A 20703-nucleotide genomic window follows, 5' to 3' on the forward strand; every position below is an offset into this window, starting at 1 on the left:
TTAGCAATATCAGTTGAATAGTAACTGAAAGGATTAGTTCAAAAATTCAGTGCAGCTTACCTGTTTTTGTTTAATGGTATCATCTTGGTGTTTTGATGGCTGATCATGCACTTTCCCTAAAGTTTTCAACTTTTCTTCACATTGTTCCTTAAGTGCACTGATCTGCTGACCACATTGCAGGCTGCAAGACAACATCCAAGAAACTGTGAGTGCACAGAACAGCAACTTCCCAGAGGCAGGGAGATAGCTTTGTTTGAATTCAGCACGCAAAACAAACTAGCTGATTTGACACCAATGCGAGCCAACTCAAACTGAACCTTTCATTCATTCATGGGATGTGGGCATCATTAGACGGGTCAGCATTTATTGCCCATCCCTAATTGCTCTATAAATGAAAGGTTTGCTACGCAGAGTCAGAGTCAATCGCATTGCTTTGAATCTGGAGTCATACGCGGGCCAGACCAGGCAAGGATAGCAGAGTACAAGAGGGAGCTAGCTACGAATGTAAAAATAGCAAGAATTTCTACCGGTAGTGAGTGCTGGTCCTTTGGGGAGAGTGCGAGAGAGAGAGAGAGAAAAAAAGAGAGAGAGAGAGAGAAAAAGAGAGTGCGAGAGAGAAGTTAATAATAGATAATAAAGGAAATAGCAGGTGAACAGATATTTTAAACATAGAAAATAGGAGTAGGCCATTTTGCCCCTATCTGCCATTCATTTTGATCATGGTGGATCATCAAATTCAATACCTGATTTTGCTTTCCCTGCATATACCTCAATCTCTTTGTTTTGGCCTCAACTACTTTGTACGGTTGTGAATTCCAGATTCACTACTTTCTGGGAAGGAATTTCTCCTCTGCTCTATAAGGTTTACTCCTTATTCTCAACATATGACGTCCAAGTTCTGGGCTCCCCGGCCATCACAAACATTTTTTCTGAATCTAGTCTGTCTAACACTTAGAATTTTCTAAGTTTCTATGAAGTCCCCCACTCAAATTTCTAAACTTCTAACAAACTGAGTCTCTCCTCCTGTCCTGCCATTCCAGGAATCAGCCTGGTAAACTTTTGCTGCACTCCCTCTATAGCAAGAGCATCCTCCCTCATATAAGGACATCAAAACTGCATAGAATGCTCCAGTTATAGCCTCACCAACACCCTATACAATTGCATCCCTATATCAAATTGTCTCGCTTTGAAGGCCAACACATCATTTGCCTTTTTTACCACCTGATATACCTGTACGCTTACTTTCAGCAACTGGTGCACAAGGACACCAAAGTCTCACTGAGTATCCACCTCTACATTTACACTCATTCAAATAATAATCTGCCCTCCTATTTTTGGAACCAAAGTGGATAATTTCACATATATTCACATTATAGTGCATCTACCACGCATATGCCCCTACTCAGCCTGCCCAAATCACACTGAAGCATTCCTGCATTCTTCTCATAGCTCACCCTCCTACCCAACTTTGTATCATCTGCAAATTTGGATATAAAATTTAGTTCCTTCATACAAATCATTATTATAAAATGTGAACAGTTGGAGAACCCCACTAATCACTACCTGGCAATCAGAAGGCAGCCCATTGCTTCTTGTCTGCTAACCAGCTTTCAATTCATCTCAAGGCACTACCCACAATCACATTTACATAGTTACCTGCTATGCTAAGCCTTATTGAAAGTCTTCAGAGTCAAAATAAACCACATCCACCAGTTCTCCCGGTCAATTCTACTAGTTGCATCCTCAGAGAACTCCAGTTAATTTGTCAAGCATGATATCCCTTTTGTAAATCCGTGCAGACTTTGTCTGATTATACCATTGCTCTCCAAATACTGTGCTCTGAAACCCTTGATAATACCAACATTAGGTTCACTGGTCTATAGTTCCGTTTTCCTTTCTGCCTCCCTTTTTAAATGGCAGGCTTATGTTAGCTACCTTCCAATCTGTAGGAACCATGCCAGAATCCAGAGAATTTTGGAAAATGACAACCAATTGATCTATTATTTCAAGGGCCATTTCCTCAGTATTCTGGGATGCAGATCAGACCATGACGATTTATCTGCCTTTACTCCCATTAATTTCCCTACAGCCATTTCTCCACTAATACCATCACTAAAACTTGTTTCTCAGAACTTCCAGTACTTTACTCATATTTTGCTTTGTGAAGACAGTAAGTAGTCTCACAACACCAGGTTAAAGTCCAACAGGTTTATTTGATATTGTCCCCACTCCAGTCCAACGTCAGTATCTCCACAGTTTAGTGAAGACAGAGGCAAAGTACCAATTTAGTTCTTCAGCCATTTCTTTGCTCTTGACTATGAATTCTCTTGTTTTTGACCGTAAGGGGCCTACATTCGTTTTTGTCCATCTTTTTTTCTTTACATACCTATAAAAACTATAGAAGTCAGTTATGTTCCCAATAGCTTATTTTCGTACTCTATTTTCCCCTTTTTAAATCAATCTCTTGGTCTGCCTTTGCTGAATTTAACTATTCCCAATCATCAGGTATATTGTTTTTTTCTTGCAAAATTGTATGATTCTTCTTTGGATTTAATACTCTCTCTAATTTCCCCTGTAAGCCATGGCCACATTTCTGTTTCCACTTTTGTACCAAATAGGAATAAGTATCTTTGAGTTCACCCATTTGTTCTTTGAATGCCTGCCATTGTCTGTCCACAGTCCTTCCTTTCAGTAGTTTTTCCCCAGTCCAGCATAGCCAACTCATGCCCCATAGCATCATAGCTATCTTTACTGAGGTGCAGGAGCCTGGTCTCAGAATCGACCACCTCACTGTATTTACTTCTGTACTCACTACATAGGATACAAGAAACATTTGATTAAAAGTGCAAATTAGGAGGTGGAAAGGAGAAAGGAACTTGGTGAAATTGCAATTATTAGGGAAGCAAACTACTAAACAAACTGGCAGAGCTGCAAGCTAACAAGTCCCTAGGTCATAATGGACTTCATGCTAGGGTCTTAAAAGAGGTAATTAATGATATAATAATGTTGTGTTAATTTTCCAAAGCTCATAAGATTTTGAAAAGGTTCCATCGGACTGGAATGTAGCAATAAAAACCATCTATTTAAGGGAGGGAGGGAGGGAAGCAGAAAACAAGAAATCATAGGCTAGTTAGCTTGACGTTTGTCATGGAAATGTTAGAATCAAAGAGGTTGTCGCTGGGCATTTAGACAAGTACAACGTAATTGAGAAGAATCAGCATGGATTTATGAAAAGGAAATCACGTTTAACCAATTTATTAGAGTTCTTGAAGGAATAGCGTGCTGTGGACAGAGGCAAATCTGTAAATCTGTTCAGCTCATGCTGTAAGGGGCAACATTTTAGCGCGATTAGAAGATTGGCTGGCTGGCAGAAAAAAAACGTGTGCACAAATGGGCTGTCTTATTGTCAGGGTGTGACGAGTGGAGCCCTGTAGAAGTCTGTGCTGGGGCCTTAATACTTTACGTCAATAATTTAGATTTGAGGAGCAAATGCACGGTAGGTTAATTTGCAGACAAAGATAAATAGCAAACTATGTTGTGAAGATGAATATAGATAGGCTGACTGAGTGGGCTAAAGTCTAGTAAATGGAACATAACGTGGAAAAGGATGAAGTTGTTCACTTCAGCAGGGGCACAGTATTACTTAAATAGAGAACGGCTGCAGAACGCTGAAGGGTTTAGGTGTATTTGTGCATGAGTCACAAAATGATAGTATGCAGGTAAAGTATGTAGTCAAACAGATTCATGGAATGTTGTTCCTTTTAAGTGAAGAAGGGAAGATCAAAGTAAGGATGCCCTGTTTCAGTTATACAGGGCATTGGTGAGACCACCTCTCAAATACTGCAGCAGTTTTGATCTCTTTACTTAAGGATGCAGAAACATTGGAGGTGGTTCAGAGGAAGTTACTAGATTGATTCTGGGAATCAGCAGGTTTCCTTTTGGACAGGTTGGACTGTTTCAACAAGAGTTTAAAATTAAAAAAAGGGTGACTTGATTAAGTATACAAGATCTTGAATGGTACTGACGTCGGACGATTGTGCGACTTCGAAACACTGCCTTAGGTGGCAACAGAAGCAGGGACGTGGAATATTTTTAAGGCAAGGGAGATAAGGTTTTATCAAGGTAAATGGTGAATGTGGAACTAAATGCAAACAGGGATCTTATTGAATGGCACAGCAGGCTTGAGGGTTATAGAACATAGAACATAGAACACTACAGCACAAACAGGCCCTTCGGCCCACGAGTTGCGCCGATCACATCAACACCTACCAATCCATAGACCTATCTATAACCCCCAATCCCATTAAATCCCATATACTCATCCAGAAGTCTTTTAAAAGACCCCAGCGAGTTCGCCTCCACCACCACTGACGGCAGCCGATTTCATTCACTCACCACCCTCTGAGTGAAAAACTTACCCCTAACATCACTTCTGTACTTGCTTCCCTGCACCTTAAATCTGTGTCCTCTCGTAGCGACCATTTCAACCCGGGGAAATAGCCTCTGAGAATCCACCCTATCTATTCCTCTCAACATCTTATAAACCTCTATCAGGTCGCCTCTCAACCTTTGTCTCTCCAGGGAGAAGAGTCCCAGCTCACTCAACCTATCTTCATAAGGCATGCTTCCCAGTCCAGGCAACATCCTTGTAAATCTCCTCTGTACCCTTTCAATAGCTTCTACGTCCTTCCTATAGTGAGGCGACCAGGACTGCGCACAGTACTCCAAGTGAGGCCTGACAAGGGACTTATAAAGTTGCAGCATTACCTCCCGACTCCTAAACTCAATCCCTCGATTAATGAAGGCCAGTACACCATACGGCTTCGTGACCACATCCTCCACCTGCGAGGCCGATTTAAGAGTCCTGTGGACCCGGACCCCAAGATCCTTCTGCTGTTCAACACTACTAAGACTCCTGCCCCTGATAGTGTACTCGTTCATCCCATTGGTTGAGTGGCCTATTTCTGCTCCCATTTCATATTTGTATTTTATGTGTTCGCAATTCCTTCCTTAAAAAGGACATTTGTTGAACTAGGTGGACTTTAACAAAGAATTAACAAAAGACTTTTAATTAAGGGTTCTTATTGAATTCAAGTGTAATCATTTACCACAGTGGGATTCAAATCCCACAGAACTACCCTGAGTCTCTGGGTTACTAGCCTAATGACAATGCCACTATACCACCACTCCGCCTGCAAGATAACAAAGCAAATACTATTTGCGGTGTTAGGGTGTAACTAAATTCACAAAAAACACCACTGGATAAACTACTTCTATTAAACACAGTAAAACAGCCAAGATTTGGATTAATATTAATTAGATCATATTTTAACAAGCTGCCAACAATTCATGTACTTACTACTAAAGCAAGGGAGAAAAATGTGTTGGATTATATGCTGTATAAGGAGGGGTAGAACAGTGATAGTGGGAACTGGGAGAGATTGCAAAGATGTAGCAAGACTTAAGAGTGAATGACAGATGGCACGATGGGGAAGGGGGAGGGTGGGCTTTTGCATTGGGACAAGAATGTTTGGGATATAAAGAAAAGTTAAGGTGGAGGAAAAAGGTCACAGCCCTATGTTGTTGAACTCAATGGAGGACTGTAATGTTCCCAATCAGAAGAAATCAAGTTTGGGCAGAGGTCCGATATCTATAACACTTGTATTTCCATCTTTTTTCCAATGTTTAATTGTTTGTAGGTACACTTACAGGTCACACAATGTTTATGGGAAATGTATAAAGTTCAGCTTTATTTTATAGGCAGTCAGTATGTCTAGAATGAATATGGCTCAGATGCTGGGAGAGCAAGATAGAGTCATATAGGTTTACAGCATGGAAACAGACCCTTCCGCTTGTCCATGCTGCCCTTTTTCTTTTAAAACCCCAAAACTACTCCCAATTGCCTGCATTTGATCCACATCCCTCTGTACCCATCGTACCATGTAACTCTAAATGTTTTTTAAAAGACAAAAATTGTACCAGCTTGTTCCAGACACTCACCACTCTGTGTGAAATAATTACCCCTCTGAAACCTTTTGCATCTCTCCCTTCTCACCTTAAACCTATGCCCTCTAGTTTAAGACTCCCCTACCTTTGGGAAAAGATATTGACCATCTAGCTGATCTATGCCCCTCATTATTTTATAGACTTCTATGAGGTCACCCCTCAGCCTTCTACACTTCAGGGAACAAAGTCCCAGTCTATCGAGCCTTTCCTTATAACTCAAACCATCAAGTCCCAGTAGCATCCTAATAAATCTTTTCTGCATTCTTTCTAGTTTAATAATATCCTTTCTATTATAGGGTGACCAGAAACTGCACACAGTATTCCAAGTGTGGATTTACCAATGTCTTATACAACTTCTACAAGATGTCCCAACTCCTGTATTCAATGTTCTGACCAATGAAACCAAACATGCCGATAATTACTCATTTTAGCCAACGTAGTGTTTACTTAGGATAAAGCTAAAGGATTTGTGTTTATAGATGGAGATTTCCCCTGCAGTTTTTGATTAGGTTGATTGAAAGAGTCAAGTTCAATCAGGTGCTGATGCGGTGGATTGGAGGAGCTAGATCTGTAGCAGGAGCAAGAAAACTAAGCAGTCACAGTGGTGCTGACGTCAGACACGTGCAGGCTGTTCCTCAGCATCCACTCCTCAAAATCTCTGAAAGCTTTCAGACGAACAATTTACAGCAAGCATACCTGGGTTTAATACCAATTTATTTGAAAGTGGTTTGATCTATGCATGAATAGGGCTTATTTGGAACTGGAACAGTCATACAGTAGAAACTAAAGTGGCTTCTTTACATTTTTAAATACTGTTCAACTGTTAATGGTTAAGCTGCTTCAACTGTGTCATTAATAAAGTTTGTTTCACTATAAAAGATCCCTACTTTTGTCAATGGAATTGTTCTTGGAAAGAAATATCCTATCTTAACACTTACGCCAAAAAAGGAAAAAAAAACGGTGGTGTCTGGTCAGGCGTCCTAATGTAACTTGGGGTCATGGTCCAGGACCCTAACAAAACTATGGAGATGAGGATTGATCTGCAGGACAGTGTTTGAAATTGCAAACAGACTGAAGGAGGAAAATCCATTATCCTAATGGAAAGCACAGAGAACCATTAGTCTAAACACTTTCCCTTACCTGGTAAAAGCACTGTGCCCATGGTGTTACCAAAAGTGGGAGTTGTTTCCTTCTTAAAAACATTTTTTTTTAAAACTTCAGTACAACATGAGTAAGGAAACTAAGGTTCTCTAGAAAAATAGCAATGGTGCACTGCATATAATATACAAGTCTTTCAATTTACCTAGAAGAACATACACCACATTTTACCCGTGAGTGTTGTAGTTAACCTTGCCAGTGCTGCCCCAACACCAGGAAGTTAGCCTGCAACACTGCACTTCAGAATGTGGTACCCAGCTTGTTGATTCTGGACTTGTACAGATGGAGGTCATCTGGGTCAATGTTTTTGGGGAGGAGGGAAAATACAGAAAAGAAAGGAGAAATATAAGTAATAATAAAGTCAATAGATAGTTCTCTGGCCACACAGATTCAATCATATATGTTCAACACAACTTTCAGATGCATTAAGCAGCTGATGTCTAGCCACATATTGCAAATGTCACAAGTCACACTACTGTAAAAGGACTAACATTCTGGTATTTGGCATTCTGAAGTATGGCGCTGTTACGATTGCTCAGAAACGCTCAAATAATTTAAGAGTGTCACATCTTTGCATTTTTCAACAAGCACTGAAACTGCTTTTCCTTGGATGTCATATTTATTTGATAAATATTCTCAGGTTGTAGTCTGTACCAAGAGCTTCCCCTCAAAGTTATCAGAACACAAATAATGCTTTCTACTGCTTCGAACAAATCTGCCGCTCTGCTCCACTGTCTGAGATTACAGCATCAGTTGCTATGCAACCATTGGAATGGGGACAGACTAAAAAAGATGCCGGCGACGGCGAGAGACGCTGTAGCAGCTGGCAGATTTGAATGTACTCGGCCTCAGACAATGATAGGTAATCTAGATAAGAGTAATTCAAATCAGGAAACTGCTGTGTTACAGATGAGACTGATCAATGCTTGGAGAGTAATGCAAATCTGACTAATCAGAAACCAAACGAGGCAGGTGTAGAGGATGGTGTTTCAAAGCAATGAAAGGAAAGTTGTAGTAAAACGGGTTGACTGCTGCATCCACCAGTTTATCACAAAAATGGAACCCATATAAAATTTGAACATCTCTGTAGTGAAACTCTGATCTGTATAATTTAAGTTTGTCATATATTGAGGAGATCCATGTGTTAGTAGTACCAGTATCTACTAAGATATCAACTAATTAATGAGTGTTAGCTACATACTGAACTAACCACTTAGTTCTGAAGAGTCATACTGGATTCTAATGTTTAACTGTTTTTCTCTCTCCACAAACACTGCCTATATTGCTGAGTACTTCCAGCACTTTCATTGCATTATTACTCCCTTCTTTTGCGATACATTCTCAGAATCATTCATACGGACTTTGGAAATACTCAATTTGTATAACTGATAGCTATTTACTGATTTTTATTCCCTTGCTTGCTAAATATTCAATTCAATCGCATCCTTTAATAAACAATGCATTTCTTCTGAAAACACAAAATGCATTTTTATTGCAAGTTGAGCCAAATTTAATCTATTATTTTCAAAGAACCTTTAAGTCACCTATCAAATGTAGTTAGTCAATAAAACCACAGTATTTCAGTGGCACAGCTATATTAGTGTGACATTTTTCCAACATAAATTCTTTTCAGCTGATGTCAGCCAAAGGTAGACAACTTTTCCATTAATAGGTTGTAACCCAAGGATTAATTATTGTAACCTTCATGTATTTTATCACAGAAACAGGCTTTCTGGCCCAATCATTCCAAGTCAGCATTTACCCTTCACACAAGCAAACAACTCTAAGCATGTTTACACAACCTGTTCCCATATCCTTTTATATGCATTATATGTTGAAACAAATGTGCTTTTTTGTGCTGGACAAGAGGCGGTGTAACATATTAGTGTCAGGTTTTAGATAGTACAGATTTTCACTGAACTCGGCAATAGCATATAGCACGACATTGGAATTATACAAGCTCATTTTTCTTTCCATCCCCATAGCCAGCACAGATAGGGTTTCCATCTCACCATTCCGGGCTGAATTCAGATTAAGATTTTACTGGTAAAGATTCGCTTTCTAATGGAAGATGTTGTACACTAAAGTGATTAGCTAACTTTAGCAGCAAAGATAAAAGAATGAAAAGGTTGCCACACAGCATGTTTTTTTAAAAAGTTTGTGGAGCTTTATTAGATAAGTGTTGTTCATTTGCAATCCAGAATGGAAGAGATGGAAAATCTGCCAACCATCTCTTACAATGTTATCATGCAATCATGTGTGATACTACACAGATGCATTAATTTATAATACATAATCTCCTTCTCCCTTAACTCCAGTAGTACGACAACTAACATGAACTAAATCCTTGATTTCAGGAAGCATACTGGAGGACATGCCCCAGTTTGGATCAACGGGATGCACTGGAACTGGTAGAGAGCTTCATGCTTCTGGGCATCAGGATCACTAACAACTTCTCCTGGTCCCTCCATGCCAATGCTATAGTTAAGCTTGTATCCATCAAGTGATGGGCCCTGCTCTGTCCAAGATTGCAAAAAACTGCAAAAGAGTCACGAACAAAGCCCAGTCATCACTCAAACCAGCCTCCCATCCACTGACTCCATCTACTCATCCCGCTGCCTCAGAAAAGCGGCCAGCAAAATCAAGGAACCCACGCATACCAGACATTCTATTTCCACCTTCTTGCACCTGGGAAAAAATACAAAAGTCTAAGGACACGTACTGCCCAACTCAAGAACTTTCATCAGTTTGCGCCATTTAAGAAAATTACAAGTATTGTGGAAATACCCACTTCTCACTTGAAGACCAGAATTTTCCCATCCAGCAATCGTAGTGGGCTGGGAGGCGGGGGGGGAAAACCATGACCTTGGGCAGGATTTCTTGGTCTTGAGGCAAACATGGTTGGAGAAGCCCATCTGAAGAGCAGTTTCTTGTTAGAACTCTGATCAAAACTGCTTGATTTTTGTGTCTGTTCAAGGGGAGTTGTTACTCTATTATGGCAGTGTCAAGAGGCAACAGCAAATCATGTCATTTGGCTCTCAACATTTTCTTTAAAAATAACATTGCTGGCAGGCTTGGGTTGTCGCACGGGCTTTCTGTAGGATGAGAAGTTGTTTACTCTTTTGGTTAATGGTATTTCATCCTTTGTTAATTTCATTGTTCAATGATTGTACCAACCTCCCCACCAATCCATTAACAAAAGGATAAGGTGCAGTTCTGATCTGCTACACGCCATGGTATCTGAGGTAGTTCATGAATTCTCTTGAAGTGAGCAGAGTCCCGTTATCGCTAACCAATTACTCTGTTCTGCGAAACTATACAAATGCTTTCTTTAGTTGTTTTCATCATGATTTTGGGCATTTGGAACGTGCGGCTACAAGGATGAGAAACAAACATCTTTCCTGTGAAGTCAATATGCCCTCTTTGCCAAGGTTGCCGTTGCCCATCCCACAGGGAAGTGGTTGAAGAGGTGGAGTACTTCTTTCCTAGCACAAGATTGACACTGGCCTACACTTTCTTCAATCTGAGTCTAGACCTGGCCACCAGAAATAACCCCTTGTGAGTTCTTTCATATATAGGACTCCAGTATACAACTCTGCAAGCATACTTAGGATGTATTTTTACAGCAATGCTCTGCTCAATTCTGAGCCATTACCCAATTCTTGTTCACAAGTTACGTATACAAGTGAAAAAAAGTTTCTTGCCTCAAAAGCAGAAGCAAGATTCCTAAATAATTCTGGACCTTAAAACTGTTGACACATGAAGGCATTCTAAGGATTCTAAGACACATAGTTATCACCAATTAATTGTACACTACATCTGCTTTTACTGACACCACTTTTTGAAACCATTGTCATAGGTGACAGTTCTCAATTAAATTATGTTTAGTCCCTCAGTCTACCTACATAATAATTAACAATAATTAGGTTATTTGAAAGCAAGAACCAGCACTACAGTATACTATCGAATATTGATCTCAGAAGACCAGTGAATTGTAATGAACGCAGGCCAGAGTCACAACACTGGCTGTACATGTTCCACCTTCCATAAAGCAGCTTTGTAGTTATTTTTAAATGATGAGTGTCATGAATGGCTTAATCTGCTTTACAACATTAAAAAAAAATCGACACTTCATTTTATAAAGAATCCAGCCAATCTAGCATCCTTGCACAGAACACAATAAGTTTAACTTGTACTCCAAGCCAAGACAAACTAAAGTGGTGTTTAGACAACTTCCTAAACAAATCATTTGGCTTTGGTATGTTTTAAGTATCAGGCAATTATAAAACACTTTCAAAACTGCACAGCTGCATTGACTTTGTGCCTACGGGAAAGAGTCAGAAAACTACAACTTAAAATTTCAATCCTATATTCAGTTATAGCATCTTACAATCCACAGCTGATACTTCCATGATTTTTTCCAGACAGAGCATTGTGTTCTGCAGAGTTTTTGATTATATCTTTATCCAAGTTTGACTTTCTTTTAAGATGTCAATCAATGCAGCTTTCAACCATTTCCATTAAAAATTGAGTTCTGGTCTCACTTCAGGCTTTACAATTGTGTATTTATGTCCTTTAAAATGGTAATAATACAGAATATTCATGCAAGCAGAGTTACTTTGACCTCAGATACAATCTTGAGTAAAGACCTGAATCATGTCCTCTCCTAATCTATTCCCCTACCTCAACAGCCAATTTTTCTGGTTACATCAAAGCATTCACAAGCTTGGTTACAACCCTAACCCTAATTCACCTCCCATTACAAATATTCATTAACTAGTGTGCCCCATGCCACTTAAGATACAGTTACATGTCAATGTTTTTGCAAAGTTCATAGACAGCATTACCTTCTTGTCTTAAAAAAAAAACTGCTGCTGATTCGATTTATTATTGTCACAAGTATTAACAGTGAAAAATAGTTTCTTGCGTGCCATACAAAGCATACCGCTCATAGAGAAGGAAATGACAGAATGCAGAATTTAGTGTTAGTCATAGTTAGGGTGTAGAAAAAGATCAACTTAATGCAAGTTAAGTCTATTCAAAAGTCTGACATCAGCAGGGAAGAAGCCGTTCTTGAATTGGTTGGTATGTGATGTCAGACTTTCGTATCTTTTTCCCCCTGACAGAAGAAGGTGGAAGAGAGCATGTCCAGGATGCGAGGAGTCCATGATTATGCTGACTGCTTTTCCAATGCAGTGGGAAGCAAAGACAGAAGCAATGGATGGGAGGCTGTCACTTACAATTCTGTTAAATGGATTTATTTTTTGCACTATTCTTTTAATGCATACAATTCAGATAGAATAAGAGCCAGAGAAAAATGTTCTAATTTCTCCCTTCCATCCCAATATTTTGGGTTAATAGATCATTAGAAATAGTCTCTTGTTGACTAGGGTTGTATCAGCATTTTCACAATCAAATGTCAAATGGTACTACAGGATTCATCAATATAAACTTACAACCACAGCAAAGAAATAGATAAAACAGAAAAAAACAAAGTAAGCCCGAAAATGATCAAAAAGGGGAAAATGTTTCAAAACATAGGATCAAGTGAAAAATTCAACTTTGTGATGTAAATATTTATTTCTGTTTAATGACTAGCTCGTGGTTAATGAGGAATTAATATCAGAAAGGGAAGCATTATAGTTGTCAGTAAGTACAGTAAAATCATAGGCATGCTCTTTTTGAATAGATTTACAATGTTACTGTGCAGTCCATGCGGAAACCACACATCCAAAACCACAAGTAAATTAAGCTCAACGTTCTCTTGGTGAATTCCATTTATACGTTTAGCCAACCCCCACTGCAGGTTTCTCAGCACCATGAGGTGCAGTCAATGGGAATCCCATTGTTAGTGGCAGGATAAGATCCTGCCACTGACAAACAGCACACCACTTCCATCGTAAGGAACACGCTGTAGGGAGACCAGAGAAGCTCCTCCAAGGTTTCATTATTTAGAATCTGTATTTGGAATGAGTACTTCACCTCTCATATTCTAGTTTCTTCTCCAAGGAAGTGGAGTTCTTCCGGTACTCTTGCAGCTGTTCATCCTGCCTGATGTACTCTTGTCGCAACTCAGTGAGCTGTTCTGTGTAGGAGAAAAACACTTCAACTGAACCAAATATTATTGGGGCAACAATACCATAATACAGGAAAAACCTGGCCACAGAATAAAATTGATGGATGCACTTAGGGGTCACTTGCACAAGAATTTGAAGTGGTTTTGGGGTGTTATCAAGGCAAAAAGGGCTTCAGTGTATATTTGAGTGCAGTCCAAAAGCACCCTTTGAGCACATTTGCTCCAACTTGGGTGTTATTGGAGCAAGTGGATTGCATGTGGAACACCTGTGTTGATATGGAAGACTTTACACAAAACATTTTTAAAAAATTTTTTCAGCACTTATTATCCTAATTCCCTTTGAAATGACCTAGCAAGTTACTCTGTTCAAGATAGCATTTAAGAGTCATACACATTGCTGTCAATCTGAAGTCATATGTAGGCCAGACCAGGTAAAATGGCATAGTAGTGAATCAGATGGTATTGACGATGTTTTCATGGTCATTAAGATTTTAATTCCAGATTTTCATCAAATTCAAATACCTGCTGTGGTAAGATTCAAACCCAATGCCAGAGCATTACCCTGGGTCTCTGGATTACTTGTGTAGTGATAGTACCACTATGCCATTGCCTCCCTTTAACAGAGTTACAATTCACCAGAAACTTGACTAGATTAGCTTTAAAAATGCTACTGTTACAATAGCAGGTCACAGGCTAGGGACCCTATGGACACCAACTAACTTTGACTTACCAAAGACTATCCATCATCTACAAGGCACAAGTCAGGAGTGTGATGGAATACGCAAGAGCTTGACACCATCCAGGATAATGCTGCACACCTGATTGGCACCTATCCACAAACATCAACTCCTACCACCAATATACAGGAGCAGCAGCAGCATGTACCATCTACAAGAACTCACCAAGGCTCCTTAAACTGCACCTGCCAAACCCATAACCTCTATCATCTAGAAGGGCCAGGGCAGCAGATACATGGAAACACATCACCTGGAAGTTCCCCTCCAAACCACTCACCAACCAGACTAGAAAATACATCAATGTTCCTTTACCATCAATCGATCAAAATGCTGCAACTTTCTCTTCGACAATACTGTGGGTGTACCTACACCACAGACTGCCACAGTTCAAGGCTGCTCACTAGCATCTTCTCAAGGGCAATAAAATGTTGACCTGACCAGTGAAGCCCTCATGGAAAGTGGGCTGGGCCAGCATTGCGAATCCCTCACTTCCACTGAGCTGTGGCTTGAGAGGCCATTTATGAGTCAACCACATTGCTGCGGGTCTGGAGTCACATGCAGATCAGACCAGGTAAGGACAGATTTCCTTCCCAAAAAGGGGATTAGTACACCAGATGGGGTTTTAACAACAATCATTTCATTGTCATCATGAAAAAAATCTCTTGCTCGCCAAACATTTTCCCAATGTGACCCCATTTTAATGTCTCAAGCTGTGACCCCTAGATTGATCAGGGAGTCAGGATGAGAGGGTTGAGAAACAAGTTCCATCTGCCATAGTGGGGCTCAAACCAGGATTCCCAGAGAACTACCCAGGTTCAATGGATTACTAGTCGAGTGACAATACCACTATGCCCCCACATCCCTTGAATGAAGAGGAAAAAATACTAATTTACTTATTTTATTTTTTTAAATACACTTTTTTCCCTCTTTTCCTTATTGTCCCCTTTAATACCACATATCATTACAACGACATAAAAGCAAAATACCACTGATGCTGGAAATCAGAAGTAAAAACAGAAAATGCTGGAATCACTTAGCAAGTCAGGCATCATCTGTGCAGTGAGTTAACATTTCAGGCTGTGAAGGCAAATATTTATTTGTGAATAGTGTAGACGGACTGTTCCCAGGTGCGTACAATTATACAACATAATGTTAGGAAACATTCAGGATAGAATTTGCCACATGAACAACTGCTTCTACGACCTTGCACCCTACCGCCTTGCAGTATCAGGAGAATGCTTACGGCCAAGTCTTGGCTACAAACAGCCGGCAAAGGGTGAAGGTTTTGTAAAGAATCTCTATAGAATGGATATAATTTTTAAAGTTTAATTAAATTTCAATAATAGACAAGTGGAGTGACAGCAGTTGTGAGAGGCAGGTGTCGTAATTGAAGATCTCTAATAGGGAGTCTGTCTCATCAAGCGATCCATCTACAATTATGACCTGGTATAAGCCTGGACTAATATTTCTCAATTCAGAGTAATATTGCACAGAAGCTGCATGGGCAGTATCAATTAATATTTAGATCAGAGAATAATTTTAGTTTAATTTTATCACATGCAACAGGCCTTCTCGTTTGAAAAATTACAAGAAACAGACGCGGGAATTGGTAACCAGGCCTTTCAAGCCTGCCCCACTATTCAGTGCTATCAGGGCTGATCTATTGCTGGCTTCAACTGCTTTTCCGAGCCATTTCCCAATAGCCCTCTATTCCTCGATCTATCAAATATTTATCCATCTACTTTAAATACTTCTAATGCCTCCACTAACTTTTTGGGCAGGGAACTCTATAGATTCAACACCCTCTGGCAGAAAAAATTTCTACGCACCTCAGTTTCAAATGACCAGCCCTTTATCTTGTAGCTATGTCCCCTTGTTCAAAACTCTCCCACGAGTGAAAACAGATCATCTAACCTGTCAAGCCCCTTCAGGGTTTTATGTTTGAATAAGGCCAACCTTCACTTTTTTAAACTCTCAACAAATACAGACCCAGATTAGTTTATCTTGCTAGGAAATCTCTCTCTCCCTGGAAATCATGTGCAAGAGTTCCATAAATTTCCCAAACATCTATATTGTCACTACATCACCACCTAAAAAAGATAATAACCACTCTTTAAATCAAGAGGGAAGACAGTTCCAGAACTCTGAATGGAAACCCACAACAAACCATAGGATCAAGCACAGATACAAAGGAAAACCATAAGAGGTATTGTGGAGATGGTATTATACACGAGATTGCCCCCATTCAAAGCTGTACATGGCTATCCATCTTCATTTTCATGCAACGGTTCATTACAAAAACAGGAAGGACTTATGCAAAAGTACTCACAGCAGAAAGACTCAAAGGGATGAATGGCTTTCTCTCCTGTTCCTACATATTCATGATAATATGATTGCTGGAGGAGTTGCAGATAGTGATGAAGTTTGTCAGAGAATACAGCAAGATATAGGCTGGAAAATTGGGCAGAGAAATGGCAGATGGAATTTAATCCAGCCAAATATGAAATGATGCATTTTGGTAGATCCAATTCAGGTGGGAGCTATAAAATAAATGGCAGAACCATCAGGAGCATAGACTCGCAGATCTGGTGCGGGTCCACAGGTCCTTAAAAGTGGCAGCACAAGTGAAAAAGGTGGTGAAGAAAGCATGTGGCATGCTTGCCTTCATTGACCAGGGCATCAAGTATAAAAGTTGACTAATTATGTTAGTTATATAAAATGTTGGTTAGGCCACATTTGGAATGCTGTGTCCAATTCTGGTCACCACACTACAGAAGGACATGAAGACTTTGGAGGGAGTAGAGAAGGTTTACCAGGATGTTGTCTGGTATGGAAGGTAGTAGCTATGAAGAGAGATCGAATAAATTGGGATTGTTCTCCCTGGAAAGATGAGGGGCAACCTGATGGAAGTTTAAAAAATTATGAGGGTTATAGATAGGGTGAATGGTTGGAAATCTTTTCCCCAGGGCAGAAAGGCAATCACAAGAGGGCACAAGTTCAGGGTAAAGGGGGAAAATGTTCAGTGGAGATATGCAGGGGAAGTTTTGTGTTTTTTTTTTTACACAGAGCGTGCTGGGGGCCTGAAATGCACAGCCAAGTGAGGTGGTTGAGGCAGATACGTGAATGATATTTAAGGCTTATCTGGATAGACGCATGAACAGACGGGGTATACAGGGATACAACATGATCGCACAGGCTTAGAGGGCCGAAGAGCCTGTTCCTGTGCTGCACTGATCTTTGTTCCTTGACATAGGCTACTATATTAGAAGTGATCATCTTGAATAGATAGCTTCATTGCAGTTTCCATATTCCATAGAAGTGTGGGATAGCAGTGCAATAACGTTAATCATTTGTGAATGAAAATGCTACAAATCAACAAGTTTGAAGTAAAAAAAAACTAAAAGACAGAAAATTCTGGGAAATATTCAGCAGGACAGGCAGCATCCATGGAGAGGGAAACTGATTTTAATGTTGTAGGACAATGACCTGCAAGGAGGTGTAATCAAGGTAGCAGCAGAAGCCAGTGGGAGGAAACAGCTGGAACAAAGCAGTATAGCCGAGCTCCATGCAGTACCCACAGCAACACCTTTTATTTGGAAGGAGTGAGATGAATTAAAGGAGAAATTCTTCAACAAGAGAATAAGTTCAGCAAACAAGGGTGAATTTTGCTCTCAAATTGTTTGGGAAGGGGTGTCCCCAGATTGGGCATCAATGGTGAACAGGAGACAATATGGGTCAGGGAACTGGAAACTTTTAGTGACAGAGTGAATCGGAAGGGTCAAGGATCGAGGTGTGGTGTTTTGGGTGGGGAGTATGTGGAGGATTGGACAAGGAGGAAAAAGATCAGGAAGAATTCAGTTTGAATCAAAGTTGGAGAATGTGTGTGTAATCTGGCCTTGCCCAACTCCTCCTCCCCTTTTATTTCCTCTCTAAACATTCCAGTTTTTACTGAGGTGGAATTTCACCGGTTCCAACAACTGGAAAGACTGTTTAAATTTAGACAGTGAACAGGTGGCAGACTTTGCCTATGCGATGCGTTCTCCTCTAAAATTTAAACATTCACAATTAGCACAAAGCCTCTGGACATCAAGAATGGGAAACAGAAACAAAATGTAGGAGTAGGCCATTCAGCCCTTTGAGCCTGCTCCGCCATTCATTTTGATCATCAAATTCCATATCCTGATCTCCTCCCCCCGCCCCATCCCTTAATTCCTTTTGCCCCCAAGAGCTATATGTAATTTCTTCTTGAAATCAGACAATGTTTTGGCCTCAACTACTTTCCACACATTCACCATCCTCTGGTGAAAAAATTTCTCTTCACCTCAGTCCAAAAAGGATTACCTCTTTTCCTCAAACTACGACCCCTAGTTCTGGACTTCCCCACCAATGGGAACATTTTATCTGACTGTACCCTATCTAACCCGTTAGAACTTTATAAGTTTCTATGAGATTCCCCCTCAGTCTTCTAAACGCCAGTGAATTTTATTCTAACAATTTAGCCTCTCCTCATATGACAGACTTGCCATCCCAGGAATCAGCCTGGTAACCTTTGCTGTGTTCCCTCTATAGCAAAGACATCATTCCTCAGATAAAACTGCACACAATGCTTCAGGTGTGGCCTCACCAATGCCCTATACAATTGCAGCAAAAGATCCCTATCCCTATCCTCAAATCCTCTCACTCTGAAGGCCAACATACCATTTGTCCTCTTTACTGCCTCTTATACCTGCACGTTTACTTTCAGTGATGCACAAGGTCACCAAGGTCTCTGAGTATCTACCGCTCTCAATTTACATTCATTCAGGTAATGTCTCCCTATTATTGCTACCAAAGTGTATAATCTCACATTTATCCACATTATACTGCATCTACCATGCAAATGCCCACGCACACTCAGCCTGTCCATGTCATGTTGAAGCACCTCTGCATCCTCGTCTCAGCTCACCCTTCCACTGAACTTTGTATCATCTGCCAATTGAGATAATTCATTCATTTCCATTTTCCAAATCATTAAGATATAATGGGAACAGTTGGGAACCTAGCACAAGTCCCTGTAGAACCCCACTAGTCACAGACTGCCAATCAGAAGAAGACCTATTTATGCCTACTCTTTGCTTCCTATCTGCTAACCAGCTTTCTATCCATCTCAAGACATTACCTGCAATCCCATGTGCTTTTAACTTTACATAGTAGTCTGTTATGTAAGACCTTGTACTATACTTCAACTATGCTAAAATGCAGCTTATCAAGGCTCTTAATTGCAAAAGAATTATTTTCATACTGGTTGTTTTACTCTGCACAATAGCAATAACAATCACCAAGGGGTTAAAAGAGGGTCTTCCACCCTAGCCAATTCTAGTAATTTTCCACTGACGTCTCAAAAGGCCCCCCTGAATCCTTTTGATGCTACGAAAGTGGGGAAGTGTATTGATATATAGTAGAGTTAGAAATTGCATGAAGGTACAAATGAAACTAGTTTTTCCCCCTCAAGATTTTGGGCATCGCCGAAAAAGCCAACACCAAATGCCCAGTGCACAGGCAAGAGTCAACCACATTACTGTGGATTTGGAGTCACATATTAAGCCAAGTTCAGGGTAGCAGGTTTCCATCTCTAAAGTACATCTATGAACGAATTGAGCTTTACAGCAATCTGTTCACAGATTAAAAAGATTCAAATGATCAAAATGCCAGCATGGAAAAATTCACGTTACTATTAAGATTAAGGTAACTAGGGCACTATTGCATTATAAAGTAATACTGAGAATATTTTAGGATAGCATAGGTACCAAGAATAGTATTAAGGTTGGTAAGCTACATTTGTAGCCAAAATGTCAAAACTTAGCAGTAGACTAAAAATGATCAATTCCTTCAGTCTTACCTTGTAACCGATGGATCAAAGACAGCTGATCTGTTATATTATTCTGAAATTTAACCTTGGAGGAAAAAAGAAAAATAATTGTGAATTTCTGTTTTATGGGTAGATAACACAGTGTGCCTTTCTCAAACATTTGAATTTTTCATAGTTTAAATGATTTCAGGATGGCAACCAATGTCAAAAAGCGACCTCTATGAATAAAACCAACAACGCAAGGTTCACTTAAAGCTTCAACAATATTAACTCAAGCATCCTTCAATTTCCAAATGACTCAGCTAGTTTATGCAGTATTCCAAGGCCTAATTTTGTTATGTTGAGAATCTCCAATCTTGTGGGTTCCCAAAAGCATAATCAGATCAATATTATCCTCATTCTTCAGAACATTTTTGCTGAGATAGGTAAAGTTTGACACTGGAAAACCTAGATTACAAATTGAGATTTGAACTCTGGTTTTCTAAATCTAATGTAAAACTAAGCATCAACAAGATATTGGAAATATTCAGCAAGTCGATTAGCACTTGTGGAGAAATAGACAAGTTTGCATTTGAGGCATACACTCCACTAGTTCTTGTGATATCAGAAATGTTAACTGTTTTGTTTCTTCCATGTATGCTGGCTGACCTATTGAATATTTCCTGCATTATCCATTTTCCTAAAATTGCCAACATCCACTTTTTTTTGCTTTTTGCTGACGTTAGATTATCTTCATTTTCAGATCAAACACTTCTGTCACCTTCTCTTTCAGTCCAACTATTTGCACCACAATTGCTATTAACTGGTGTGTAGTGCCTCATCAGGATCTAGCTAAGGGAAACAACTTGGCTAAAATCATATTTGGCATGTGGTAAACA

General features: G+C 39.9%; 1 protein-coding gene across 2 annotated transcripts in view; it reads right to left on the reverse strand.

Moving 5' to 3' along the window:
* The window catches only part of golm2 (golgi membrane protein 2), a 79480-nt gene that overhangs the window by 36277 nt on the left and 22500 nt on the right, over positions 1–20703 (reverse strand). For both annotated transcript variants that reach the window (XM_080214185.1, XM_080214186.1), the window contains exons 3-5: positions 19856–19910; positions 13147–13249; positions 61–181 (exon numbers count right to left, since the gene is read on the reverse strand). In XM_080214185.1, coding sequence (XP_080070311.1) covers positions 61–181; positions 13147–13249; positions 19856–19910 — 279 coding nt within the window. The remainder of the gene's footprint in view (positions 1–60; positions 182–13146; positions 13250–19855; positions 19911–20703) is intronic.

Source organism: Carcharhinus amblyrhynchos, chromosome 28, assembly GCF_965287045.1.
Source record: "Carcharhinus amblyrhynchos chromosome 28, sCarAmb.v2.hapA, whole genome shotgun sequence".
NCBI lineage: Eukaryota > Metazoa > Chordata > Chondrichthyes > Carcharhiniformes > Carcharhinidae > Carcharhinus > Carcharhinus amblyrhynchos.